The sequence below is a fragment of the Apus apus genome, chromosome 4, assembly GCF_020740795.1.
Source record: "Apus apus isolate bApuApu2 chromosome 4, bApuApu2.pri.cur, whole genome shotgun sequence".
Classification (NCBI taxonomy): domain Eukaryota; kingdom Metazoa; phylum Chordata; class Aves; order Apodiformes; family Apodidae; genus Apus; species Apus apus.
Genome location: NC_067285.1, coordinates 86,829,515 through 86,857,168, shown reverse-complemented (window position 1 = coordinate 86,857,168; position 27,654 = coordinate 86,829,515). Strand labels below are relative to the sequence as shown.

The window sequence follows — 27,654 nt, the reverse complement described above, 5'->3', positions numbered from 1 at the left end:
CGGCCCCCTTCACCAGACTGCTAGGTTCTCGGGGAGCACATGCCTGCCCTTGCCTCAGGCAGAGCACTGGGGTGCACAGGCTTCCTCGGCTTCCCGAGCTGATCACGTCGGGCTGCGCGGGCGCTCTGCGGGTCCCCACGCGTACCCAAAGCGCTGCTCCGTCCTTGGGCTTCCAGAATCCCGGCTGTGCCCAGGCCATTCCTACGCCATTTTTTTGCCCTCTGACGCTGCCGTTCATCTTCCCGCCCCCAGCGCCCGCGCCCTGCCCGTAAGCGACTCCGGACGGAGGCGTGACGCGCTTCGACTCCCCGCGCCTCCGGCGGCCGCGAGCCGGGGAAAGGTTTCGGCCCCGCCGGAGCCCCCTCCCGAGCGCTGCGGGGCTGCCCAGCCCCGCCCAGCCCAGCCCCGCCGGCACCCGCAGCCGGCGCGGGGGGCGGGGCGCGGGGCGGCGGGGCGCGCGCAGCCAACCGGCGCGAGGCGGCGCCGCCCCGGGGCCGCGCGGCTGCAGGAAGCGGCGGGGGGCGGCTGCGGGGCCGCGCGCTCGGGCGGTGCGGGCAGGGTGACGACGCGGCGCCTTTAAGAGGGGCCGCGCGCCGGGCCGCCCCGCCACCCCGCAGCGCCGCGCTCCGCCGCCATGGGCGCGTTGCCGGCCCCGCGGGCCGCCCCGCCGGCCCTGCTGCTGGCCCTGCTGCTGCTGCTGGCGGCCCCGGCCGCGCTGCGAGCGGCCCCCGAGGAAGAGCCCGTCGGGAAGAAGGAGCCGCCGCCGCCGGCGGCGCAGGGGGCCGAGCCGCGGGCCGAGGTGAGGCGAGGCGGGGCCGGGCCGGGCCGGGCCGGGCTGGGCCGCCTGCGCAACCGCCCTCCCGCTCGCCAGCCGGGCCGCGGGCGCGGGAGGGGCCCGGGCAGCCCGCGGCAGCTGCCGGCCGGCGGGGCGGGCCCGGCCTGCAGGGCTCCGCGTCTGTCGGGGCCGCTGGGCCCCCATCCCCTCGCTGTCGGCAGGAAAAGGGAAAGCTGGTGGCCCTGCAGCTTTCCTTTTTTTTTTTTTTTTTTTTCTGCTGAAAGGCATTTAGGTCGGACATCAAAAATAGATTTAATGCTTTTTTTCATCTGACATACATAGTTGTGCCCCCCTTGCTCGCGAGCCGGGGGGTGACCCGACCTCTCTTCCTCACAGAAGCAGATGGAGGCAGGCTTTGATGCGACTCGAAACCTGCCGGATTTTCCTCATTACTGGAGATTGATTTTGTGTTAAAACTTTTTAAATGGCGTGGGTGATGTTCTTGGTTAGGGCATTCTAGTGCCAGGTGAGCAGAGAGAGGGATGAAGAAGTTACTAACGTATGGCTTGATGTAGCATATAGAGCATGCCAGGTTTTAAATATCAAAATTGACAGCACAGCTAAAGGTGAAGGAACTCTGGGAAGTCACAGTGTATCATACAGAGCATGGAAACTTAAATATCAAAGCCAAAAACAGTACTGCTGGAAGTGGAATGCTGGGAAGTCACCCTGTGAAAACACTTTGGAATCTGTCTCTGCTGGTAGATGTGCTGAAACAAGCTTGCTTGGCCATCTCTGTTCGAGCACGTGAGCATCGACTTCCTTTAATTGGCACTTACTTTTGACTGTACGTATCTTAATGCCTGTAAAAGTAAACACTTCACTGAGTGAGATCTGTGCTGGTCTGGTTTGAGTACTGGGAAGTTTTCAACAAATGTGGAGTATGTACCAAAAAAAAAAGCTGATGAAAACGTTGTAAAATCTAAATGCAGCTGAGATGCAAAGATTCTGCAATGGAAGAAAGTGATACTGACAGTTTTTGAAGGCACTTTGTATTTCTGCTAAGCTATACTAGTTGCCCAATTTTAGTTTGAAGAGCTTAGTTCCTAATACTTATATCAGAAGATTGTTTGTCTGGTCAAGGTCATAAAGTACATAGCCAGGGATTGTGAGGACAGCAATATTAGAGCTGAACTAAAGCAGCTTTCCCTGAGTTTTGTTGTAAAAGTGGTTCTCGTGTTGTGATAACAGTGTACGTGGTGAAGTACTGCTTTAATAATAGGTGCACGAGCTGGTCTTTCGAAGTGCCTAACTAGCAATTTGAGGTAGGTGGCAGTCAGTAACTAGTTAATGATCATTAGTGCTGCCTGAGAGATTAATACTTAAAATGTCACACTGTGCAGTATGAAATGATAGGAGAAATGCAAGGCTCACTACTTTTGGAAACTAACTATTTAAGCCTAATTAACTAGAGCTTTTTCTTGTTCCCTCCCTTTCCTTACAGAAGGGGCCCTCGCCGGTTGCTCCAGTTCACGTTGTCAATGAAGAGTCAGCTGACAAGACTAATCTGGGCTTTATTCATGCATTTGTGGCTGCTATATCAGTCATCATCGTGTCAGAACTGGGCGATAAGACCTTCTTCATTGCAGCCATCATGGCAATGCGGTACAACCGTTTGACTGTACTGGCTGGTGCTATGCTTGCCTTGGGACTGATGACATGTTTATCAGGTTAGTATTCTTTTCTTTTTGTTGCATCCCTTAAAATGTGCTAGGCATGTGTTTATCAATAAGTCTCGATTGAAATGAAAATGAAGGTAGAAGGTATAGATAGTTTTGTTTTGAGGAGCATGTGAAGGTTTTACTGGGGACCATGGCTCACATTGAATATCTAGGCTCTTGCTTGTTAAGAGGTATTTGTGCTCTCTAGACCTCACTAGGACTTTGAGGAAGAAGAATGGGATTGGGAGCCTAAGAGCATCCTTTGATTTTTGGGCAGCTGTTTTCCTTTTTATTTCCTGTTAAGGTAGCATGCCTAAAGGAGTGTGGGAGTGACATCTCTTTTAACCCCTAAGGGGAAAGTTTTTTTTATATGGTGACAAATTTCCTTCATCTGACTTGAATCTTGGTATATGTAGCTGTTTAGATTTGTGCTGGGAGCTGAGTAAGTGGAAGATGGCATCGTGCTGTGGTCTTTTGGGATGTGGTACAGACAGAGCCAAGAGCTGGGGGAAGGGAGTGAGGTGTTCGGTGGCACCTGAGGAGCTTGTGGCTGTGGGTGCTTAGGTGGCCATGATGGTAAAATGGCGCTGCCTTCAGGTGTATCAGATGCAGCGTAAATTTTGTTGTAGGTGAGCTAATTTCTTACCATGCCCATTTCAAAAATAGTGTTAATTGGTTTACATGCACTGGAGACAGGTGATTAACTGGCTTCAGGCTTCTCAGCAAGCTGTGTCTGTAAGTTCCTGGGGTTTTTGTCCACCCTGATTCATGGAAAACATACTTAAATTCACTAGCTCCCTCCAAGTAATCATTACTTGAGGGGTTTTTTCAGCTGTGCTTGACAAAAGAAGCTGCCTTACTGTTCAGATTATCTCATTGTTTGTATGCTTATATCTGCAAGTAATGCTAAAAAAAAATAATCTTTTGGTACCAATAGTTTCTTGCATTGATTTACTGTAGTATTTTCAGTCTTCAAAAAGCTTTTAGTTTAACTCCTTTTGTATTACTTGGCTGCACAACTAATGCTATTATTCATCAACATATGTGCCTATCTACTAGTAGTAGATCCTGATTAGTTTTGGTCTCATAGTTTTGCATTTGGTAGTGGCAGTGTGTATTAATTTCCAGATCGAGTGAGTTTTTCAGCTAAGGAAGTGCGTGCAAGAAAATACACACGGTAATGTGCTACCTTTTAGCTCACTGCATGTGGAGTAAAACAACACACAGTTGTGAGTGCATAGTCCAAGCAGCATTGAATGTTAGGTATGGAGTTTTAATTTAATCTCATTTATACAGGCTTTTTTTTTTTTCCCAAAAAATGCTAACTAGTCTTACTTTGTGAAGAAATAAGTACCTTTTCCTGGATACATATTCCTTCTTATTTGAGAACTCACATTGGCTTAGTTTGATGGCCTTCAATACCTGAAAAAGTGAATGCACTGTGGAAGTAGCTTTCAGGTCTTTGAGTGGGATCGGTGCTTTTATATAAAAGAAGATCAGAGTTGATCATGTTATGTGTTTGTGGGGAATGTGGGAGGGAAAGGAATAGTAACGTGCAGGTATTTACACTTGGCAAAAGAAGACAGACTTTCTACAAGATTAACTTGTAGAAAATCTTATTCTGACTTTTAACTGATGAAGGAAATTATTGGAAAGGGATGCTATCCAACATGTAGTCATAAACAAAAATTGAATTAACTGATATACACCATGACTAATCTAACATGATTACAGTTTGTAGTTTCATGGTATGTTTGGAGAAAGGTAAGCCTTGCATAGTCCTTGATGGGAAAGATAATGTTGCTTGGGCTGGCTCTTGGGAATAGCAACATATCAAGTTTGCCTGGTGTGCCTTCTCTGTGTATTGGTAGACTTCAGTCTCTGGTATAAGCAGTAATGCCTGGAGCTTCTAGAATGTCATTATCTTGCAAAAAACCCCAACAAACAACAACCTATCAAAACTAAAGACACAATACTTAGTTAATGGTGGATATTTGAATCAGAGACTTTGCTAGCGAGCATCTCCTAGATGTGGGAAGGAAAACAATTATGATCCTTGTGCTTGTTTTTTTAAATGATGCATTTGTTTTCTTTTCAGTTTTGTTTGGCTATGCCACCACAGTTATTCCTCGTGTTTACACCTATTATGTGTCAACGGCACTGTTCGCGATTTTTGGCATCCGAATGCTTCGAGAAGGCTTGAAAATGAGTCCAGATGAGGGTCAGGAGGAGCTGGAGGAGGTTCAAGCAGAAATTAAAAAAAAAGATGAGGAAGTAAGTCATAAACTTCTTTGAATTATGGCTGGTGAAATAGTTACAGTCATAAAGCTGCAGAATAGCACTGTCACATTTGGGGTTTTCAGCTGTGTCTGTCACTAATAATCTGACACACAAAATCTGTGCTCCTGGAGGCTACTTCAAGAGGTCATTGCAGTTCTATGGAAAGTCTTTTTCTTTTTTTTTTTTTTTAGTGCATTACTGGAAGAGAGGACATGAACAGTTTACTCTTGCCTCTACTTTTATTTCTTTTTGCAATCAGGCAGAATAATGCTGAAGTTTTTAGTGTTGCAGCAAAGGTTTTTGTTAAAGTACCTTTCTAAATTAACTGGGCTACTTCTAAGGAGTACTGTGGAGTATTAATCTTTTTTAAGGTTGTTTTTGGGTTTTTTTCATTAATTTTGTCAAATCCTAAGTTGAGAGACACCACTTGGGGATCCCTGATTTAAAAATAGGAGAAAATTTGTGGTTAGAAACCAGGTGTCATTCCTACTGAAGCTGTTGGGAAGTGCAATAAGTACAAGATTAATAATAACTGGAGGTTAGAAGTGATTACAAGTATATATATGTGTATATATGTACACACTTGTGTGTGTGCATGTATGTAGCTAGTTTTTTAAATGATGTCTAATATAAGTAATACATTGATAATGCAGCAGTCAGTGGCTAATAACATTCCAGGTACTAAAATGGCTAGCTTTACAGATTAACTATTTCACTTGCATGGTTTAGATGACATTTCTAATCTTGCATTTCGTTATTTTGTATTCTCCTTGTCCTCCGCAGCTTCAGAGAACTAAACTGTTAAATGGGCCAGGAGATGTGGAATCAGGGCCAGGCACCACTATACCTCAGAAGAAGTGGCTGCATTTTATTTCTCCAATCTTTGTTCAAGCTTTTACTTTAACGTTTTTAGCAGAATGGGGTGATCGTTCCCAGTTAACAACCATAGTCTTGGCTGCCAGAGAGGTGAGTGTTGCAGAATGTCTGCTGTGCTTCTGCTCTCTTTGGGTTGTACACAGAGAGGCAGGACAGACAAAATAGTCTTGCAGGAAGCATGGGATTCACACCTGCTGCTCTGGTGTGCCCTACTTGGGTCTTAGCACAGATGTAGCATTGAAAATAAATGCACTGAAACTCTGTGTAGTATGAAAACTATTGTTACATTATTGGAACTGTAGAGGCATTTCTGGAAATAGTTCACTTGTATTGTGCAGCTGAATACAATCGGTTTTTGTTACAGTCTTGAGAGATGTTATAGAAAAGATGCTTCTTTGATCTCTTTGGTCATACGATTTTAACATAGTAGCCTTAAAAAGAGAGCTTCATCCCAGCAAACTTAAAGCTGTTAAAATGGTACCTCTTTTTAAAAATCTTAAGTGAATGTGTACAGTGTCTGGAACGAAATTAAACCTTAAACTGCTGTGCGGTAAGTAAAACTAAATGAAATTATATTCAGTAAGATGATTGGAATATATATAACTATTTAAGAAAATTAAGACTTACAGCCAACCTTTTAAAATACCTGAGTAATTTGCCTGTAGTCTTTTATGCATTGAAGTAGCTTATATTTTTCCCTAGGGCTCGTACTTCTTTCAGTGCACTTTCAGACCTTCCCTAGGGATAAATCAAAGCTGAGTAATGAAGGAGAATATAATCTGTAGGAACCTCTTGGGTCTACTACAGTGTAGAGAAGGTGCTTAGAGCTAACGAGGCAGGATGATGATCTCATTGTTCAGGCAGTTACATGCCATTGAGGAAAGCTGGGAATCGTGACTACTTCTGCCCAAGTCTATATAGTGATAGGCAAGTTGCTTAAGCCCATCTTTTCAGAGGTGGTGGTTGACTTCTGCTTTGCATTTTCTGGGTGTCCCATTGGGAAGTGTTCATCAGACTCAGTGGTCTGGTTTGTGAAGTGCTGAGCATTGCAACTAAAGACTGTTGTGCCTTTAGCATAGGAAGTGTTGGTGTAAGTGCTACAAAAACAAATACTACAAAAATTGAATATATCTTGATCTCGGCTTTCAAAATCAGTGAGTGATTATGAGTGTCTCTTTTTTCATTTTATCTGTGGGATTGTTTTCTATCCCTTTGTCTCATAATACATTCAGATAAATCCTTGTCTGCAAAGTATTAAGGCTTAGCAGGAACATCACAGAAATATTTATGAGGAAATAATTTGTCTTTATGTGGAGATTTGAGCAGTGCAGTAATCAAATGTGACAATATATTCTTCAGTAAAAATTAAACAAAATAATGTGAAACTGTTCATGAAGCAAATAGTGTCCATCCTGTCACAACAGACAAATGGGGCTCCTTTGGAGGAAAAAAGGGTTGATAATTTGGCTTTCTCAATGCATCTACCATAGGAAGGAGTTAAATTGTCTACCGGAACCTAGGCTTAAAAACAGTCCCTAAGAAGCTGATTTTACACCTTGATAGTTTACTGTGTATAAGAATTGCATGTGGGTTTAAGGAAACAGAAGAGGAAACTCCGTCGTGTCCTACTAGACCAGCTTTGCCTCAGCTGCTGGTGAGGGAAATGGGGAATGGGTTGAGGGGTGAAATCCACCCTCTGCCAGTGGGGGCTGTACAGATAACTGCTAATGGCTGGGAAATGGGGATTTTCAGGAATTTTGGATCCTGATGGCAAGTGTGTTCTGCTGGCACAGCCCTTCTTCTGACCTGTGTTTCTTGGTGGTTTCCTAGCTGTTCTCTGCTTGCTGCTCAACACCTTCTCTCACTGACTTGTGATTTTGGTTCTTTCGGCAGTCAGTGTTGTCTTTCTTTCATACCATAGAATTTCTCGGACATTTCCTGTTTGCCTGTTAGAGATTGCATGCATTCCTCCTGTGACAGCAGCAGCTTTTTTTTCCTCTCAGAGCTAGAAGTTTCACTTAGAGATGTGCAGGGGACTCAACTCCACTTTCCCACATCTTTGTACAGCTGAAAGTCATGCTCCTACATTGCCTTCATTATCAGTCATTGAAAGATTGTTTTCTCCTTCTGATGCTGAAGTCTTATGTTTCATGAGTGTTCAACACATTTGCTGCCCATAGCTGTGTGATTTGGAAATGGATCTGAGAAATCTCTTCACATAGTAGAGCTGTTCACCTGTTCAGTAGCTGCGTGCTACGCAGTGATGTGAAAGCTGCTGTTGACCATAAGCTTTGGAAACATTATTCTGTGAACTTGAATTCTTTCAATACTTGCCTCTTTGGATAACTGGAGAGGGTCAGAGTGTAGAGTATAACCTTGTGAAGCTGGACAAAGAAGTAGGAATGTTTTAGCTTTCATTTGCAGTACGTGGTTTTATTTTTCTCTTTCTTTATAATTATGTTGATGTTCTTCCCGCTGATGCATATTGTATTTTTCAACAGCTGCCACCTTCCCTCTGGAGGTTGCTTAATTGTTTAAGTACAGCGAGCAATTTCTGGATCTGTATTTAATAACTTGAAGATGCTTCTTAATTGAAACATGCCATATGCTCCTGTATTAGTCAGATTGAGATTTAAGTCTCAGTAGCTGACGTACACCGTTACTGGACTTGAGGGCTGTTAAGAGTGGCAGAGCAAACACCAGAGAGTATCCTCCATGCTTGACAGGGTGCAGCCAGGGAATTGAGGCATTGCTCCTTCAGGAGCAAGGCAGGAGGTTGTCATAGGACTAATAGGTTTTCAACTGTGCTGTTTCTTATCTGTTTTTTTTTTTTTTCCTCAGGACCCCTATGGTGTGGCAGTAGGAGGAACAGTGGGGCATTGTCTATGCACTGGTTTAGCAGTTATTGGAGGGAGAATGATAGCACAAAAAATTTCTGTTAGGACTGGTAAGTGAAAACTTACTCCAACTAAAAAGTGCATTAATGTTGGTAAGTGCTTGTGGTATAAATCACAACGTGCTTGGAAACGGTGTTTCTCAAAAAACCCCCAATTTATTTATTTTTTAGTCTGTGTCTTCCATCCCACCTCCCCACCCCAGCCCACAGTCAGCTCCCCTCACAGGGGGTTGACCCTGTGCTGTTCGCTGGGCTGCATGTCCCTTCTGCCACGTAGAGTCTGAGCACGTGTCACCACCCTGCGCTACAGGGTCTGGGCTTGATTGAACCTGACTGTTTACTGCCTGATCTAAGGAATCAGAATAGGTGTTGTAGTTCCTGGTTAATGATGGACACAACTGAAGCATGTTTGGCTTCACTATTCGCTAGTTGGTAAGGAATCAGAGGAAGGAAATACAGTATTTTGACTTGTTGGTCTATATTGACATTAGATAATAGAAGTCGTTGCGGTTGCACAGACCCTCAGGTGAGCAAGAGAGCTGCATACTTACAAGTTATGGCAGCCATGTGAAAGCTACTCTGTGTGTGGCCTGTGTTTTTTGTCTATATCCTGCTATCTGTAACAGGAAGGGCCAGTAAGTTTACATAGGGTTGTTTGTTTTTCCTTAGATTAGGTTGCAGCTTGCTTCAGATGCTAATCCTGTGATGTAGTGAGATTTCTTGCTCCCAGAAAGGATTCTGTGAAGCTGCTTCCCAGAAATGTTAGTTCAGAATATTTGTTCTGTAGTTGCAGAGGGTGTGAAATGCACATTCTGTCCTGGTTGTTTGCCAAGGAAATTGGTGACAAAATGCTAATCGAACAATGGTTTATTTTGCTCTTAATAAGCTTAATGTGGATTTCTGACCAAAGATCCATCTAGCTCATTAGCTTGTTTAGAGAAGAGTGGCATGGTCTTCGTACAGTGGTGCTTTCCCAGAATGTTGTCCCAGCCTCTAGCAGATTGTGGCCATTGCAAGCTGTTAGTGTTTTCGATATTGTCTCTTTCAGTGTAGTCACTTTGACTGTAGAAAAAATACTAATTACTATGTCACTCTTAACAGATGGCTTGCTCCAGCATGAGAATGTTGTATTTTATTTCCCTCATGCAGCCAAATGTTCAGCAGCAGACATCAACCTCCGTTTTATACTATCTTAAGTAATAAGTAAAACAAAGCTTCCTTCTAAGGACCAGAATGTATTCTTGTAGATTCAGTTAAACAGTGAGATGTAATATTGGCATCCTGACACTGAGCCAGCAACGACCTCCAGTGCTTGCAGCATGCATTTTAAAGTGAGGTTATTTGGGAATCAGACACTTTTAAAAAATAACATCTATAATGTGTCATGGAAGATACTTAACTTTCAGTACCTAATTTCTCTTTGGTTTGTGTTTTCTTTTCAGTGACAATCATAGGAGGCATTGTCTTCTTAGCATTTGCATTTTCTGCACTCTTTATAAGTCCAGACTCTGGTTTTTAAAATTTTTCAGCCCTGCAAAAGAATAAGGAATGGAAGCATCAAGCAGCTCTCCTTCTGCATTTTTGTATATAATGTACAGAATTATAGTTAGAAGCACTGAAGATGAGACACTGAACTCTTTATAGGAAACGATTCATGGGACTCACACATTTATGGACAGCTTCTGCAGTGGAGATCTGCTCTTCATCTGGTGTGTTTATTCTGTGGTGCCTGCTCCCTTGGTGGGATTTGCGTGGTTTTCTTGCTTGCTGGACATGGCTCAGCTGAGTTTTGAGGATCTACTCTGATAAATATCAAGGCTTTCTCTCTTCTTCCTCTCTTACACATGGCCACGTTTCCTGTTTCTTCAAAAGCTGATTCTGAAAGCATCTAAAAGCAGACCAAGTGTAGTTCCATGTCACTCGACAGAAGGTGTTAAGGAGAAGACTTCTGGCTCCCACCTCCAAGGAGTTCAAGTTCCAGGATGCACCCAAGGCTGTATAATCTAAGCAACAGGAAACCTGGGAGTGATTCCTACACCATTGGGTGGCTGAGCCACCAACAGAGTTTTATAAACTTAATTTAGAGGGAAACCTTCTTAATCAGGGATTTTTATCAGGAAATTTACATGTGGTGATTAGCAACCTACCATGTTCAATATGCAATCTGTCTGGAGCTAGTATTGACTCTTTTTTTTTATTATTATTTTCATTTTTAAACATTTAAAGTATAAGAAAAATGATAAAATGGTCCAGCTTCATAATGTTCCATTCCCAGGACTTAACAATAATGGAATTCTTAGATTTAGATGTGTTCCTACTTTTCTTTTTAGGAATAGAAATGTAATCTGGAAGAGTATTAATAAAACTTAGTGTCTCCATTTGAGGGTTTTTTGGTATTGTATTTGATGGCTCCCATAATTCTTGCCACAAAGGTTTACTTAGTGATGATGTACTTAAGATGAGGAACGTTTACTAAGTTTATTTTGGATGCTGTTATAAATGCCAGTTACGAAGACTTTGAAAATGCTGCCTGCTGAAGTTATGTGGGTTGCAGAAACACATGCTTTTCTCTGCTCTTCCGGGATGATTTAGATTCTGTGCTCAGAGCTTAAATAACCCACTAAGATCTACTCATTAGCAATCTTGTGAAATAGAAGATAGGTTTTCTAATGTTGTCAGTCTGCCTTACTGAAGCTAAAGCAATATTCATTTGACCATTCCATTTGTAGCTCACTAACAGAGCAGTCTATAATCCTGCTCTTAGGTGTCTCTGTGCAGAAAAACCCCTAATGCCACATTTCTCCAACTCCTGAGACCGCAGCAGTGCAAGGCCCGTCATACAGCGGTATGAAAACAGGTCACGCTTTCAGGCTCTGGGTTTAAATGTGCGTGGCCTGAAGGAAGGTTGCTGTTGGCAGCAGTACTGCTAATTACTAGGTGAGGCACTGGCTTGGTTTGCCTGTGAGGATTTTTTTTATTTATTTTTTTGTTTGTTTTTTTTTTTTAATTTTGAACCAACCATCATAGCCAAAACCTGCAGTCTCTTCTTTGGCACAGCCTGGAAACATACGCTCAGTCTGTGTTGTGTTTCAGCTCCTGTGTGGAGGGGATCTTGAAGCAGAGGTCATGTTAAAACAGGGCAGGAACAAGGAACCCAAAACAGGGAAGAGCCTGAACTTTTGCCTGTTCACTGGACAACTGCTTGTATTAATCAAGTGGTGCTGCTTGGCTGCAGTATGTTCATGTGGCCTGGGTAAAATAACTGGTGCTGTGGTCCATCCTGCTTGAAAATTCCTGCTCAAAATTTAAAAAGCCGAACCAGTTGGCCATATTGTAACACAGAAGCTTTCCAAGCTTCGTAAGTGCTGCTTAAAGTTGTTTTGGTATGAAAACAATGAGGATCAACAGGAAAATTATGCTATTTTGTGTTGTTTATAAAGGAAAGTGTGAAATTGCAGAACAAATCTCTACAATGTCCCCATTTATATTTTACTATTACAAACTTACACATGACACCAAGTGCTGCTTTTGACCAGCCTCAGTACATTTAAGCAGCATTTGGCTGCTCTAAGTAGGTGAGTAGGAGTTAGTTTGAGCAGAGGTTGTTTTGGGTTGTTGTTTTTTTTTAAAAGCACAAACATTAACTTACCCTTGGAAATCTCTTCTAAAATCAGGTAGTTAATGAAATGTTAGTAAAAGCTTTGAAAGGTGTTTTAGTAGTTGCTACTAGTTACAGTGATCTAATATTGTCAAGTGCCTGTTGGAATCTTTCACAATTTAAATGATCTAGTTGGGATGTAACCAAAGCCTGTTGAAGGAGACCTATTTTTAGTAGCACTGTGCCTGCTGCGCTGTCTCTAGCACAAAAGGTGTCTTTCCACAGCCTCTCGAAGCACTTGCACCCTGGCCATCTCTCTTGCCTCTTGGCTGGTTCAGGGGCTAGGATCAGACTTCCTTCTGTTCCTAGTGCATTGCCATCAGAGAGGTGTGTGTTCTTGAAATACCTGGATAATTGAGATGTAGGTAGTAGATTACAGAGCATGCGTGTGCATACATACACATATATGCAGGAGTATCTTACCCTTTAGGGTGCTTGTGTAAAAAAAAAACAAACAACCAAAACAAAAAAACAAAGCAAAACGAACAAAAAAAACCCCACATTATTTTATTAGTGGCTTTTCTTTGCCTGTGCTTCCCCTAAGGGAAGGTCTTAATTGAAGAGCTAGGTATGTTGTTGGTTAGATGAAGTAAATCTGGTGACTAGAGCTGAAACACGCTCAGGCAGAGAGAGTATGGGAGCTGGGTCATCAGGGCTAAAGCACCCAGTGCAGGAGGTGCTGAAGGCAGCACGTGAGAAGATGGGGACAGATGCTGCAGTGACTTATGATGCTCTCCAACTGCAGAGATTGGGAAGATGAACTCCAGTGTTCTGACACTTGAGATGGTGATGCACATGAGCAATAATCATTCCCTGCACCTCCTTTCCTCACCCCATGCCCAAAGTGGAAGTTACTGATCTCTTAGTGAAATAAATTCTCTACTTCTCTTTATGCCAAGAGATGAAGTAGGAGCCAGGGGGCATGTCTGTCTGACTGAATGAACCATGTACTATGGTAGGCTCATGTGCTGCACCTTCATCTAACTTCCTTCAAGATCCTCAGAGCTGAAACATTTTAACAGCAGAGTTGGGCATATGGAAATGGATTATTTTGACCTTTCAGTACCCACCTGTAACACTGGCTTCCTCTCTTCTGCAGCACTCCCTGACAAGGCATTTACCAACCAGCAGGAGCATTAAGCTTCTGGGTTAAAGCACCAAGGCTGAGCAGAATCTGTGCAGGGAGGAAGGTGTAATGTTTACAGAGGTGTCATGTTGGAGCCAAGTGCTTGAGGAGGGTGGAGAGGAAAAGTGGCGTAAGAAATCATCTCAAGTTACTAAGACAACATACACGTCAGCCTCTGTTCAGTTATATTAAAGTGGTCAGTAATTGGTTGCAGAATTGTCTGAGTTGATTTACTTTGGCTGTGTAAACAAGAAGCAAACAAAACAGCAAAGAAAAATATATGAGGGATGGTCAAAAGCACCAAGTGTGGGTCTGGGTTAGTTCTTATGCAGAAGAACCACATGATCATTCAGTCCTGCAGTGTTTGAGCTGCTCTCCGGCAGGTCTGAGGAGTGAGCATTTGCAGGGCTAGGAACTGCAAAATCTGGAGTTTCAGGGTGGCAGGGCAGGCTTGATGCTGTGCTGCTGGGTTTTATAAATGCTTGTTGTGAGGCATTAAGAGTAGCCACTTCCAGATGGTGATACTTTTGGGGAAGGAACTGGGTGCTGTATTAGCCAGCCACAGCCTGGCTTTTCAGGAACAAAATATAGAAAATGTTTAAATAATACTCATCTTTCCCTTTTGTATGTGATTAAGTTTGAGGTTTGCTTTGGATTTTGGAATATGAAAGAAACACACAAGGTAACTAGCTGAAGTTTTAATTGCCACAGTGCTGTGCAATTTCTTGTTCTTTTGTAGCTAGAGAATGTGAAATATAGCAAGTGTTTTAAGTGTTGAAGGGAAGGCTCTGAGAATTCTTAGGACTGCAACATGGGAAATGGGCAACCATCCACCCTAGGTTTACCATCTGTCCTGCAGCTGTCCCTGCTGAGGTGAGGTGCACTAGCAGCTGCAGCAGGTTTCAGCTGCTGCCAAAGGCGCCTCTAAAGCAGGAAGGTGCATCTCTGACTGCATGTGCACTCAGCAGAGCTTTGAAAGTGCACACTGCCTGCAACTGCTCATTTCTAGGCAACAGAAACAAAATGGAGATGATGATGGTCAGTTCTACTGGGGTTAAAAAAAAACCAAGTCACATAGACTGAGGTGTTTAAATCAGAAAGAGCTTGTGCTGCTACTTTTGAACGTGCCTATTCCCCATCCCTAGGTAAAGTCTGTCTTCTTACATCCTATGTGGCGAAGTGCATTATGCAAAGATTAAGGTAAACATAATCTTCTGTCCTGCCAAGACAAAGATTTCAAAGGGAAGTACAGGTCCAGTTCACAAGGAAGCCTGCTGTTCCTAGGGCAATGCCACTGAGAATGTGTGTGCTGGGCTGCTGCTTGGGCTTGCTGCTTTGAGATATCATAGTTGGATACTACCCCTGGAAACTTGGAAGTTCACAAGGGGCTCTATTCACCGAGTGCTGCAAGGGGCAGCCTGCTGCTGGACAGGCTTCCCCTCACCTCAGCTGCAGCTCCAGGCTGGCTGCACAGCCCCTGGGATGCTGCCACTCTTGTTACGTGAGTGGTTTTACAGCCTCTTTCTAGAAAGGGGTTGGTGGGTGAGCCATGTGTTAATTTCAGATCTTGTATACTAAAATAAAAGCAAAATCTTAGATGGAGAGCGAAGGAGACCACGGAGTTTCATCCTAACAGTATGCGAGTTTTCCCTTATTTCCAGAGATGTGGAAATAACACTGTAATGGCACTTGCTGTACTGACGTGGCATTTTTCCAACACTGACCTTATACAGCCCCAGCAGTCAGCACCCTGGGGAAGTTACAGCTCCAAGCTTTTGCTAGTGTTGATACAGGTTAAATTTAACCCCTAACATTTTCCTAAAGGCTGTATCTATCTATCTGTGGCATATACTATAAATGTGTATTCCTGTATTACATTTACTTCCCAGGTTGAAAATATATGTGCCAAAGGGGTGTGACAGTGAGCTACTAGGACAGTAGCAATTGTTGTTCTTGCTGTACGTTACCCTTGAACAGCTGAAATCTTTTGGAATTAATATTACTACTGCCAGAGACACAGAAGTGCAACTAACCTTTGGATTGCTAATCTTTACAAGTACTTAACAGTTGCATTCTGGTATGTTTTTTGTTTCTAAGTTTGCATGACAGCAAAATGCTGTTGAAAGGCATTGCTTCAGGTGTGGCAGCAGTTGTAATTACAGCTCTTCTTGAAAAGTTTATGGAAAAAGGTATTGGTATTTCCAAATTAATTTTTAAGAACTGATAATCTTGCTTGTTACATGCTGTTGGTCTTACCACTGGTGGGAGTTTAGAGATTTAACTACAACTGTTGCTGTTCAACATCTTTGTTGGAGACATGGACAGTGGGATTGAGTGTATCTTCAGCAAGTTTGCTTTTGATACCAATCTGTGTGGAGTAGTTGACACCCTAGAGGGAAGGGAGGCCATCCAGAGGGACCTTGACAGGCTGGAGAGGTGGGCCAATGCCAACCTCATGAAGTTCAACAAGGCCAAATGCAAGGTCCTGCACCTGGGTTGGCACAGCCTCAGGCACAAATACAGGCTGGGGGGAGAATGGCTGGAGAGCAGTCCTGAGGAAAAGGACTTGGGGGTGGTAGTAGATGAGAAGCTCAACGTGAGCTGCCAGTGTGTGCTGGAGCCCAGAGAGCCAACTGCATCCTGGGCTGCATCAAAAGAAGTGTGGCCAGCAGGGCCAGGGATTCTGCCCCTCTGTTCTGGTGAGGCCACACCTGGAATACTGCATAGAGCTCTGGTGCCCTCAGCACAAGAAAGATAAGAGACCTGTTGAGAGGGTCCAGAGAAGGACCACCAAGATGATCAAAGGGCTGGAGCACCTCTGCTATGAAGACAGGCTGAGAGAGTTGGGGCTGTTCAGCCTAGAGAAGAGAAGGCTCCAGGGAGACCTTCTAGCAGCCTTCCAGTCCTTGAAAGGGGCTACAGGAAAGCTGGGGAGGGGCTTTTCATCAGAGAGGGCAATGATAGGATAAGGGGTAATGGTTTTAAACTGAAAGAGGGGAGATTTAGGTTAGACATCAGGAAGAAATTCTTCACCATGAGGGTAGCAAGGTGCTGGAAGAGGTTGCCTAGGGAGGTTGTGGAAGCCTCCTCCCTGGGTATTTAAGGCCAGGTTGGATGAGGTTTGTGCAGTCTGGTCTAGTGTGAGGTGTCCCTGGTCATGGCAGGGGAGTTGGGACCCACTGATCTTTAAGGTCCCTTCCACCCTTAACCATTCTGTGACTTTCTCCAGGCATTCAGCTTCAGTTACAGGATTTCCTTCCCTCCCCTTTTCCTCAAACCTTTGATAAATTTCCAAGTATTAGATTCTTATTATTGATGTTCACATTTTGATCAGGGCAAATGAATGAGGGAGAAAGGGTTAGACCACCCTGACAGGTTGCATGTTACCACACAGCTCTTCAAAGCATAACTGCATGCTCTAAATGAGTTGTGCTCTCAGCTTAAGTTCAAGTCTCTCCCTCCTGCCATTTCAGGTCACCTCTATTATTTAAAAAATAATGACCAGCAGCAGAAGTGCCCAGGGAGGGGAACTGCAAGAATTAAAGAAGGGTGTTTTGCCTGTGCTAGAATGTGAGGGGAGGGCTAGGTGTGATAAAGCCTCCTGTGCACATAGAACCATGGCAGTGCTGCACCATCACAGGGGCTGTACAAAGGTACAAATGTAGTTTTAAGTTGTGCACAAAGTGCTGCGTGAGTAAATTCCAAGGCAGTAATGTAAATACACAAATCAAAGGTCTCTAGCCTTTAGAGTGGGGCATCAATTTATAGAGATACAGAGAGAAGACAAGGAAAAAAAAAATACAGTAGGCATTTTTACTGAAATCTCACACGTCATTTGTCTGGGTAGGGGAGAGAAGAGAAAATTGACATCGAGCAACTTAACACCAGTTGGTTCTTTGGGAGGGGGGAGAGAGAGAGAGTGCCTTTGATACAGTCGTGGGAAGGGTGAGAGAGTGCTTCCCTGTGGTACTTAGATCAAACTGACATCAAGCAACTCAGAAAAAAAAATAATTCTAGAACCTTAGAAGCTACAAAAAGCAAAACTTTAAATGAGTTACATTTATTCAGTTAAAAAATTGACAGTTAGTAATGGTCACATGAACACCAGGGAACTGTATCTACATTTCCTGACGTCAATATGAGCGGCACTAGGGTTTTCCTGTTTGTTTTCTTTTACGTATACAAATCGAATGCCAGTTAAAAAAATACAAAACAAAACTGAAACCCAAGACACTGTGAAATCAACACTGCTTAAAACTCAAAATTCAATCTGATATATTTGAAAATAAATAATTTTTATCTTTCTTGTTAAAAAAAAGACAACTTGCCAACTGCTTTCAAAGCAGTAATGCCTTTAAGACCGTTTCCAAAAGTGTTTCATAAATTATTACCCACTGATTGTCTATTAATGCAGCATCTCTCAGTCTCAGTTGGGGTCTCTATATTAGGCCATACAGTATTTTTTTCAGACACAGTGTTTGTTTTGTGCTCCTCCCCCCCTCCATTTACTTAGGTACAGTTTCTTTGAATATAGCGTATCATGCTGGCAAAATTCATGCAGATGACATAGCATGAAACATGGCAGAGCTTAAAATCACCTGTTTTAAAAAAAAAAAGACAAGGAATGTAGTGTTACAAATCATGATGGTGAAAAAGCAACTATGCAGTCTCATGGACAACCAAAATAATTTCAAATGTTCTCTCACAGTTGTCTCATCTACTATGATTTATTTAAATGTCTCTTTTAATCCAAATTCACTTAATTATTTTTCCACCAGATATAAGTAAAAAAATAAAAGGTTAATTATTAAAACTACTCTCTTTTCCCTTTTAATCAAAATAACCATTTTCCAGCCCTCTGACCATACACCTAATTTTAATATTGATTTCAAACAGAAAAACTTAGGAATTTGACATCTCCTGATGCCACAACATTTAGAACACTCATAACAATACCTGGGTTAAATCTCTGAAAATATAAATGGCTCTTTAATCAACTTCAACATTTGAAAAAGGCCACATCTTTCAACCTTCAGAACATTTTAACACAAATTATAATCTTAAGGGACACTTTGAATTATTGAGCAGGCAGAAGAGCCTCCAGATGATTCTCTCTCATAGGCAATTGTGCAACTTAAAAAGTCTTCTTCCCTGGAAGCTATCATCACTAATCCCTTCCCCTGGCCATATAAAAGACAAAGCCAACCAGTTTTGAAGCCTTTCTAATCTTGCACTTAAAGAGCCTCAAAGGATCACCATATTAAAGAAACATTTTCCAGAAATGTCTCTCTTGACAGTTTTATGCATGTTATTCCTTGATGCCCCCCCCCCCCCAGTTTCACTGACTAAAGAAATAAACTGTTTTTCAAATAATCTTTTCAGTAAAGTGCTTCTTATTAATTAAAAAAAAAGTGCTGTTTGAGTCTTAAAAGAATTTCTCTTTCTGTGAAAAACTGCCTGATATAGCTTCATTTTATTGATTCTTACATAAAGCTGAAATGAAACCTATCTTGTAAGGATACAGGGTTACTAATTTTGGTGTTTGGCAGCAGGCAAGATGCCCACAGAAGGTGGTGACACACTGGAACCATAGTGCAGAAGGTAAACCTTCTAGATGAAATGGAAGGCATATGGAGAGCTCCTATTAGAATCTTTTCATATTTATATACAAATATAATATATTAAATATAATATAAAAATATCTATATTCTTTTTCTCTGAAATTATCTTAGAAGCTTTTCTTCAAATCCTCACCCATCACAGGCAAACAAGGTCTGTCTCCTAAAATCCATGCAGCTATGCCATGTTTTTCAATCCATTATGTATGACCAGCCTGTTTCTCCATAAATCCAGTCCTCTCCTTAACAGGCGCCTTTCCCTTCTGTCAGTTATTCTGTAACGTTTACGCTCCAGAACCTGCAGCATCACAGCTTTCATTATGGTGCTGTTTATTAGAATGTTGCAAGTAAGTCTATGACTTAGTAAACAAGTGGGGCAGAAGCAAAAGGCTGATTAAGAAAGAGGCAGTAGCTGGTCCTCTTCCCACTGAAAATCAAGGACAGTTCAGCAACTGATTCAGCAACAGGGGAAGCTGCAGACACTTTTTAGTCACTAGCTGTGAAACAAAGCATCTGCATCTTGCACAGAATCTGGATCAAGTTCTACAGACTTGCTTTTGTAAAAAGTTTGCCTGATTAGTGACAGGAATTTTCCAAATGCATGCTATATTTTCCAGTTTCTTTGAACTTCCCCTTCTTCTATACTTTCTCTACTAGCTGGTAGTTCTTTAATCGAATGACCTCCCCTCTGAGGTTACAAAAAAGCTTCTTATCAAAGGGTACATTTCTATAGTTCTCTTTCAGCAGCCATGCTACTGTCACCATCTAATTTCTCTCTCACCTAGTTTAGCCTTTATACTGGCAGACCTATAGCAGCACACCAGAGTATTTGGGAAGAGGGAAATGGGAAGAGAAGTTTATAAAAAGCTGCATCATTAACTGACTGGTATCTCTATTTTCTGTAATTCTCAGTGTAATAGCTTAATAAACCTATTTTACTGCTATTTGATAGTTCTAACAGCACTATTAAAGCTCTCCCAGTTTTCATTTTTAGTGCTATATTATTATTGTAATTGATTAAAAAAAATTAATCTAACCTATTTTCCATCAAGCAAAAGTCCTGATAGCACAGATCTCTAGTCACTGCAGCTTAATTTAGAAACAGGTGGAATGGCGTGGTAAGGATAGTAGAGCAAGGCAGGATTTCCTTACATAGAGCTTTGCAGAAACAGGTTTCTGACAATTATTCCAGCCCAGAGAATGCCAGAAATCCCTTTAAAGAAGGGGAGATATTTCTTTCTATGTTTGGTATTGGCATCTGTTCCTTGCTCCAGGTTGCAACAAGCTTCTTGGAGCAGAAAGCAATCTAGTTCTCTTTGGTACTGTTATTTTTCACACTCTCCTTCCTTGTTCACTACTGTGCTTTTTGGTGCCAAACTCTTGCTTAATAACTGGGGAATAACAAAGCTCTAAAGGTGGGACACATACAGAGGCAAAGGCAGCCTCAAAACGTAACCAACTGTATCAAATGCTTGGCTAAACTGGTGTTACCTTCCTGCGGGTTTGGTTCATCCAGTAATACAATCAAACTGTTTCATAGTACAAAATAGTCCGTCACCATTTGGTTACATTCATTCATCTCCTCCTTAGTTATTCAAGATTAATCCAGCTTTCTCTTCCTAGTACTAATTTTAACTGCTTTTACTGGTTTTGTTTTTAATTACCAGATCTATCAGCATTTATTCATTTTCCTCTGAAGGTCTAGTTTCCACAAACTAGTACCATAAAAACCTACAGAACATTTACTTAGAATAGCACATCATATCTGTTGGAACTTTTTATTTTCTTTATAAAGTGAACTTGCTTTCTGAAGTCTTAGTTCAGTGATGTCTCTTAAATCAATAGCCTGGTAGTGTTAAATGCAATCATGACCTCCCCAAGACACATTTTAAGCACTACAAAAATGATTAAAAAATCCCAAAACTAAACAAAACAACAAAAAAAAAATGAGCCTACTGTTCTTCCTACTGCAAAAGGAGTACCCTATACTTCCAGATTTTTTTATTTTTTAAGAGTATTATCTTCAAGGTCTGAGATTTTAGAGACTCCTCTGTTTCTGGCTAGTGTTTGAGGGGGAGTACCACTCAAAAATGCTCATGTTCTCAACTCAGACCATTATTAAAATCAACGCAGTACAGAAACAGTTATGAAATAGATCCACAAGTTTGATTGACAATATACTAAGACTTCAAATTGAAAATGGTTACAGATTCAAGACATTGTAATTCAAGATGTTCAACATTATCACCTGAATTAAAATCAAGGCACTATGGGTTTTGTTGTTGTTAAAATGACCCTGAATTAGTTCTGACTAATTTCTGAAGGAGAATAAAAAGATTCCAACATATTTTAACAAGTTACAATTCCACCACAGAGAAAGTGGTTAAAAAGTGCCCAAAAGGTTATTAAATGTAAATATATTTTTGTGCAAATTACTCCTATAACTGAAACATTCTTGAAAATTACTGTAGTTGTTTTTTTTTTTTAAACCTTTTACATAAATATTTCCAACTATGAACTATATCAAAAGATAGCTTTGGGGAATAAAATTCCAAACCATCCGCAAGAAAGCAGTGCAAATTCCTATTTTTCAAATAAAACAATGAATTAATTATGAAATGATGGATGATGTTCATGAATCTGAATGTCCTGAACCCTGATGCATGATCACCAGTTCAAACAGCTTCATCAATAATTTAACCTCAAAAAGTCAACTAACCAACACACTATACCTCAACGAACAAACCCTGACATCACAGACAAAGCACAAACAAGAGACTTGTGCCCACATTAAGGGTGAAAATAATGATGCATCATGTTGTAAACAAAAGGGTAGAACAGAAAAAAAACATTAGTCTGAGTATGACGTGAGAATTTAGGGAAACATATTCAAACCTACAAATAACATCTTACATTTTCATGCATTATATAAAATATTTTGCTCTTTCTCCTTTTAGGCAGACATATACACAATATTTTACAGCATCTGTACAACAGAGAACTGGATTTCACACAACATTTTCAAAATATTTACTGTCCCATAATCATCTGAAAAAAATTAGATGTTTTTTGGACGATATTCCTGGCATTTTTTTCTGCTAATTCAAACAATTGCTCCATGTCCATTTTAATACTTTAAAAATGTACAGGATTGATAAAAATACCAATATTTTCAGCATCCCTATCATTTTAGTCACATTTTGAGATTTCACCTGGACAAATTAACACACGGCAGCAAATCCTTTAGAACACAGAAACTGGGGCAACTATCAAAGTTGGCCATGTCCCCATCAGCATTTGTGGCTTTTCTTAACAGATTCCAGAAGTTAGATCTCAGCCCTGTGGTGTTAGAAAGCCTTCATACTGCTATCTCTGTAGCCTCAGTGCAACTGTGTGTGGAGCAGCTCCCTCCTGGTGGTTTGCTTCAAAAAGAAGCAAGAACCTCACACTATTGTGGCTGAACTTTGGAAGGATCAGTCATCTTGTCAGTCCTGTGTCGTGAAAGTTGCTGCTGCTGCGACTGATGCTGCTGGTGATGGGACTGAGTAAAAGTGCTTTGTTGTAGTGGGAAAGCAGCAGAGAGGATAAGCTGAGCTGACTGATTTCCATGAAGTAACCTGGATGTCTAAAACATGCAAACAGAAAAAGATTATTTTTTTCATGCTGCACTGAGAAACACAGGCCTAGCTGCTTTTTAACTTCTCACAAGGGTTCAATCAAAATTAACTTCTGGTTTGGTCACTTAAGCTGAGCAAACAATGCAAGTATTAATTCATGCTAATAAAGCTAATTAGAGCATCCAATGGATTAATAAGGCAGCTGTAACTGGTCTTTGTAATTTCCCATGACAATGGGTAGGAACACATAGCAATTTGTCTCAATTTCAAACCACAAGAGCATAACAGGGCTTAAGGAATCTATCTGAACAAGTGCAAGTGGCTGCCATTGTAGTCAAATGAAAAACCCATCACATGTATCCCCCACAGCCAAAATGAACAGTCAAAGAAAATGTTGTGTTTGCTGGCCCAAACACCCCCTTTGAAGGGGATTAATTACTATTAGAAATAATACTTGGTTTTAGTATTAATTTTCTTAGAATAAAAAAACTGTGGTTAATGAAGAAACACAATGAAGGATGGGTACCAAATGCACTTGAAGTCTCAATCCAGAAACATGTTCTACAGCAGAAAGTAAACTATATCAACTGCTGCACCTATGGAATCAGCCTGTAAGAAGCCTGATTGAGCAGAGGCAAGAAAAGCACTGTTCCTTTTTTTAAAGAGTATTTGCATTTCTTCAAACTCTAACACTTTCATAGTTTGTATTAAAACTACTACACTTCTGCCTAGAAAGAAATTCTAGGACAGGAAGAGACTTTTAAAGATCTTCACCTTTCACAAATCTTCTGTTTTTTCACCAGAATTAAATAAAAGATGTACAAACTGTTTAATTTAGAAACAGAGCTACAGACATTACCAGCATTGTTAACTAGCTTTGTTGTTACAGTATTTATCTAAGTTGTCAAAGAACACGTTCAAATCTGCGCTCTGGTTTGATTCAGTTCAAAAGCCTTCCACTACACGAGTAAGTGCTGAAATACAAATCACCAAGCATTCTTCAGCTCTTTTTGAGAGTCATCTTGCAGCTGACAAGCCTTTTTGTGATGCTTGACTGAAATCGGTATGTTTCCATTAGATTTTCTTTCGACAAGTCAGTAGTTTATGTCAATGACCTACTGAAAGCAAATTCTACCCCAAACAGAATGGTAACCATTCCTTGTGCAAAGAAATGTAGGTCAAGTGTCCAATTACTTCCTACATTTTTATGTATTGCACCTATGCACAGGATCCCTCATTTAGTGCAAATGGGAGTCCATACATAGTAAGAAAGAAGAAATTCTTGCAAAATAAAGATTTTTAATTACACATACTCTTGAAAGGTAAAAAAAAGTACATGGCTAGAGTAGTTAAAATGTTAAGAATGTACAGTAATTACATCATGAATTACATGGATTTTGCCTTTCTTTGGAGAAGGAAACACCAGAGACCAAATTAAGATTTATTTTTTTTAACTATGCCTTCTTGGAGGTACTTCCTCTCTAGTGTTCTACATACCACCATATCTCCCTCACCGACATCGCCTGCTGGATGAGTTGTGTGCCAGCAATCACTTGGAATCAACAAATAGCAACAGATTTCCCTACCAATTCTGGTTCTTTTCTTTTTGTAGGCATTTCCTATCTGTCTTTAAATGCCTTCTCTTGATCAAATTTCTCTCCCTGCTTCAGTAAAACAAGGTTCTTCTTCACTCTCTGCTTACAAGGTTACTTGTTGCTCAGCCTCTCCAGTAGCCTAGAGATGTTCATGCCTCGTGTTACGGAGCCGTGTCTTGCTCTGGGCTGCAAGCTGCTTTCCAGACCAACCAATTCTGTCTGAGCCCTTCTCTCATACAGTCTTGCATTATTAACATGTAAATGCAAAGAAAACGCGAGCTGTTTTCAAGCTGTTTTCAGATCAAGCACCCCTAGGATGAGGTAGCAATGCCGAAAGTGTCAGGACTTCGAAAAATCTGTCGAGAATGCTGTGTTACCTGTAGGAACTGCTGGGGGTGCTGGGTGAGCTGCGGCTGAGCTGGTTGCTGAACGGTGGTGAGCTGCTGCTGATGGTCTTGCTGACTTTGCTGCTGCTGCTGTTGCGTTACTGACAAAGTCTGTGGCTGCTGCTGTTGGGCAGCAAAAGTGGGATAAGCAGTCACTACCTGCCCCATAAACATGGTACTTGGTACCATTACTGCTCCACATGCTACTGGGGCTGTGACAAGTTTTGTTACAAGCTGCTGACCTTGAGAAAATCTGTTAAAGGAAAAAGACATTTGGAGTCCCTTTAGGAAAGAAATAAAAAGCAAGCACCAGATGCACTTGAGAAATGCAGATTTGTCAGGTTCATACGTGGCTATAAAATCATGGTTTTGGTAAGACTGCAAACACATTATTTTGGGCAAAGTTTAGTTTAATAGTTGCATCCATATCTAGTTAATAAATAATGTGGGGTTTAAAATGCTACTTTAGTTCCTTTTGGCTATGATGTAGCTATGGAAGCATATCATCATATAGCAAGTCATCTGAATATTGGTCTTGAAGATTTACCTGATTTGTCTATCCTGTGTAAGCGTGGCTACTGCAGCAGCATTCTGGTTATTGTTCTGTGGTAAACTAGAAGGAACCTGGACCACATTTCCTGTTGTAGGCTGAGAAATCACCATGGTGTTATACAAAGGTGTCGAGACTGTGTTTTGTGACTGACTGGCAAGAGAAGACTGTTGATTGTGTCCACTAAGTACATTTTGTTGATTATGCTGAAAAGAAAAAAATACCTTATGAGACAGTAATTTGAAAATAGCCAGGTACTATAGCTGTCCTACTTATTGTCATTGCCCATACTTCACTACTGCCCACGTTTCTATTACAAATTTCTGCCCACTGATGATTTGGAGGTGGGACTGACCCTCAGGCATCTGAAAATCTATTAGATTATCCTCTTCTCCTCTTCAGGTTATTTTTTTCCTTAATTTTTCAGCTACTTGCATATTGTTTGTTCAAAATCCTATTTTCCATTCCTTTTGTATCTCTGTGCCAAACAGATTAAAACATGCACATCATGTCAATCAACTTCTTACTTTGAAAGGTAAGAGAACTAGCTTACAGCTGAGATGGTAACACTCGTCCACCCGTAATCTGCCTCTTCACAAATCTCAAAATGAAAGTACGGAATTTGGATAAAGGTACAGAAAGGAGGGTGACCACAGAGATCAGGCTTCCATACACAAAATGGTCAAACCCACTAGATGTGTTGTTTAGCTTGAATAACAGGCTTCTATGGAGACACATGACAAGTTACTTTGAAATCATGTATGACTGAAAAGTTAATAGTTTCTCAATATGCTTCTCAGTATATAAACTGGGTGGTAGGTTTAAAAAACAAACAATTATATTTCACAGAAAGTAAAGCTGTAGAAACCACTAGGAGATACTGTGGATTTCAGAAGTTTACCATGGAATCGTAAGAAAATGAATAAACTCAGAAGGAAAAGGCTGTTACATTACAGATTTCCTACACTGAAATTGCTGAAGAGTAGAAAAGTCAACTGCAGAAGCACCATTTTATGCTTGTCCTGTTCTGATACCTTTCTAGTTATTTGCTGTCTAGATACGGGATTTCAAGCTCATCTAGTACAAAATGTCATGTTATGTGTTCTGTCAACAGAAAATTCATAGAAAATTCAAAAAAAGGCAAGCTAAAATTTTTTTTCATCCTGGTCTTTCCAAAGAGCTACTTGCTATTAATTAGCTATGTGTCTAAGTCTTAAAATAAAAACAAGATGTGAAACAGCATTATCAAGGACATAAATGCATTTCAGTTGTAAAACCTGGAACAGGAATAAATTAATATAACTGAATGAACGTTGTTAAAAAAAATATGGGAGGGGTATGTCAGCAAACTATTGCTGCATTTCAGCTATGGTTTTGAGCATCTATTCTATCCAGCAAAATCAATAATGAGAATTTTACCTGTGTTGCAGTACTCTGCAAAGGCTGCTGCTGTGCCAAGTGTGGAGTATTTATATGGCCTGTGTTTATCCCACTTTGAGTCTGATTAGACTGCACAACTTGACCTTGCATGTTTATTGATGTAAGCTGCTGAACATTTGCAGAATTTCCAGAAGCAAGCTGCACAGAACCAAAGCTGAGTCCAGAAGTTGACTGCTGCAAGAACATCTTAAAAAAAAATCAACAAGTTAGCTTCTAAGAAAAATCTGTTAACTTTTAAGACATTTTAGAGAAACTAAACTAAATTATTTTAAATCACTATAAGATAAAGTTTCATCTTATTTATTAGAAGTGTTGAAACAGCATCACAAACAACAAAAGCAAAAGGCCCAACTCTCAAAAAGGGTCTGTATTCAGAGACTCTACTGTAACTGATAAGGATCAGAATCCTTATTTCTAGAGCCCTAAACATTAAGTTTTATTATGGAGACTAATTTGTAAAGTAGTCTATAATTGTCTAAAGACAAAACGTATTTGAGATCACATTTCTATTTGTAGGATCTCCAGCAGTGAAACTAATTCAAAAGAAAAAAGAAGAGAATCGTAGACTCAATAGATCCAGGCACAGCACCAAGAACTTGGCAATCAAGAAATGATGATTATACTGAACTCTCCAAAATCTTTGTAATACACTGAATTCAGCACAAAACAAGACAGTGTTATTAGATAGACTCTGCAGCACTTAGATATTTTTCCTAGTTTACATGGACCTGAACAAGGTGTCTCCACAGTGCATGGGAAGAAAGCTTTGCAGCCTCTAGACTTCTCGTCTTTCTGGCTCAGTAGCTACTTCAGTATATCATGCAAAGTAGAACCACTTCACCAGGTGGGTATGTAGAAGGACCACAGCCTGGTAGTTAGGACAGTTTAAGAAACAAAAAGGAATTAATTTGACACCCCTGAGCTAAAAGAGGAAATTATCTTGCACATTTTGGATTAATATTCTAATGGCTGCAAAACTTTGCAAGAAGTAACAAGAACTGCATCCTTTTACATATAGGTTTAGGCATAAGCTAGGCTAGAGCTCCTCAACATTGAAAAGATACACTGGGGCACATCCAGATACATACAGAAGCAAAATGGCAGGTACTTCAGGAG

The 27,654-nt window shown here is 41.1% G+C and overlaps 2 protein-coding genes across 6 annotated transcripts in view; one reads left to right on the top strand and one right to left on the bottom strand.

Moving 5' to 3' along the window:
* Positions 1 to 495: 495 nt before the first annotated feature.
* On the top strand, positions 496 to 10,926 carry TMEM165 (transmembrane protein 165). Its single transcript, XM_051619936.1, has 6 exons — positions 496 to 799; positions 2,280 to 2,505; positions 4,595 to 4,770; positions 5,560 to 5,742; positions 8,494 to 8,599; positions 9,991 to 10,926. The coding sequence occupies exons 1-6, from the start codon at positions 635 to 637 to the stop codon at positions 10,065 to 10,067; spliced, it is 933 nt and encodes a 310-aa protein (XP_051475896.1). The 5' UTR covers positions 496 to 634; the 3' UTR covers positions 10,068 to 10,926.
* A 6,135-nt stretch (positions 10,927 to 17,061) lies between these two features.
* The window catches only part of CLOCK (clock circadian regulator), a 63,895-nt gene continuing 53,302 nt past the window's right edge, over positions 17,062 to 27,654 (bottom strand). For all 5 annotated transcript variants that reach the window (XM_051619930.1, XM_051619934.1, XM_051619931.1 and 2 more), the window contains 4 exons: positions 26,518 to 26,724; positions 25,096 to 25,304; positions 24,540 to 24,801; positions 17,062 to 22,575 (listed from right to left, as the gene is read on the bottom strand). In XM_051619930.1, the coding sequence (XP_051475890.1) occupies positions 22,399 to 22,575; positions 24,540 to 24,801; positions 25,096 to 25,304; positions 26,518 to 26,724 (855 nt within the window). In that variant the 3' untranslated portion in view covers positions 17,062 to 22,398. The remainder of the gene's footprint in view (positions 22,576 to 24,539; positions 24,802 to 25,095; positions 25,305 to 26,517; positions 26,725 to 27,654) is intronic.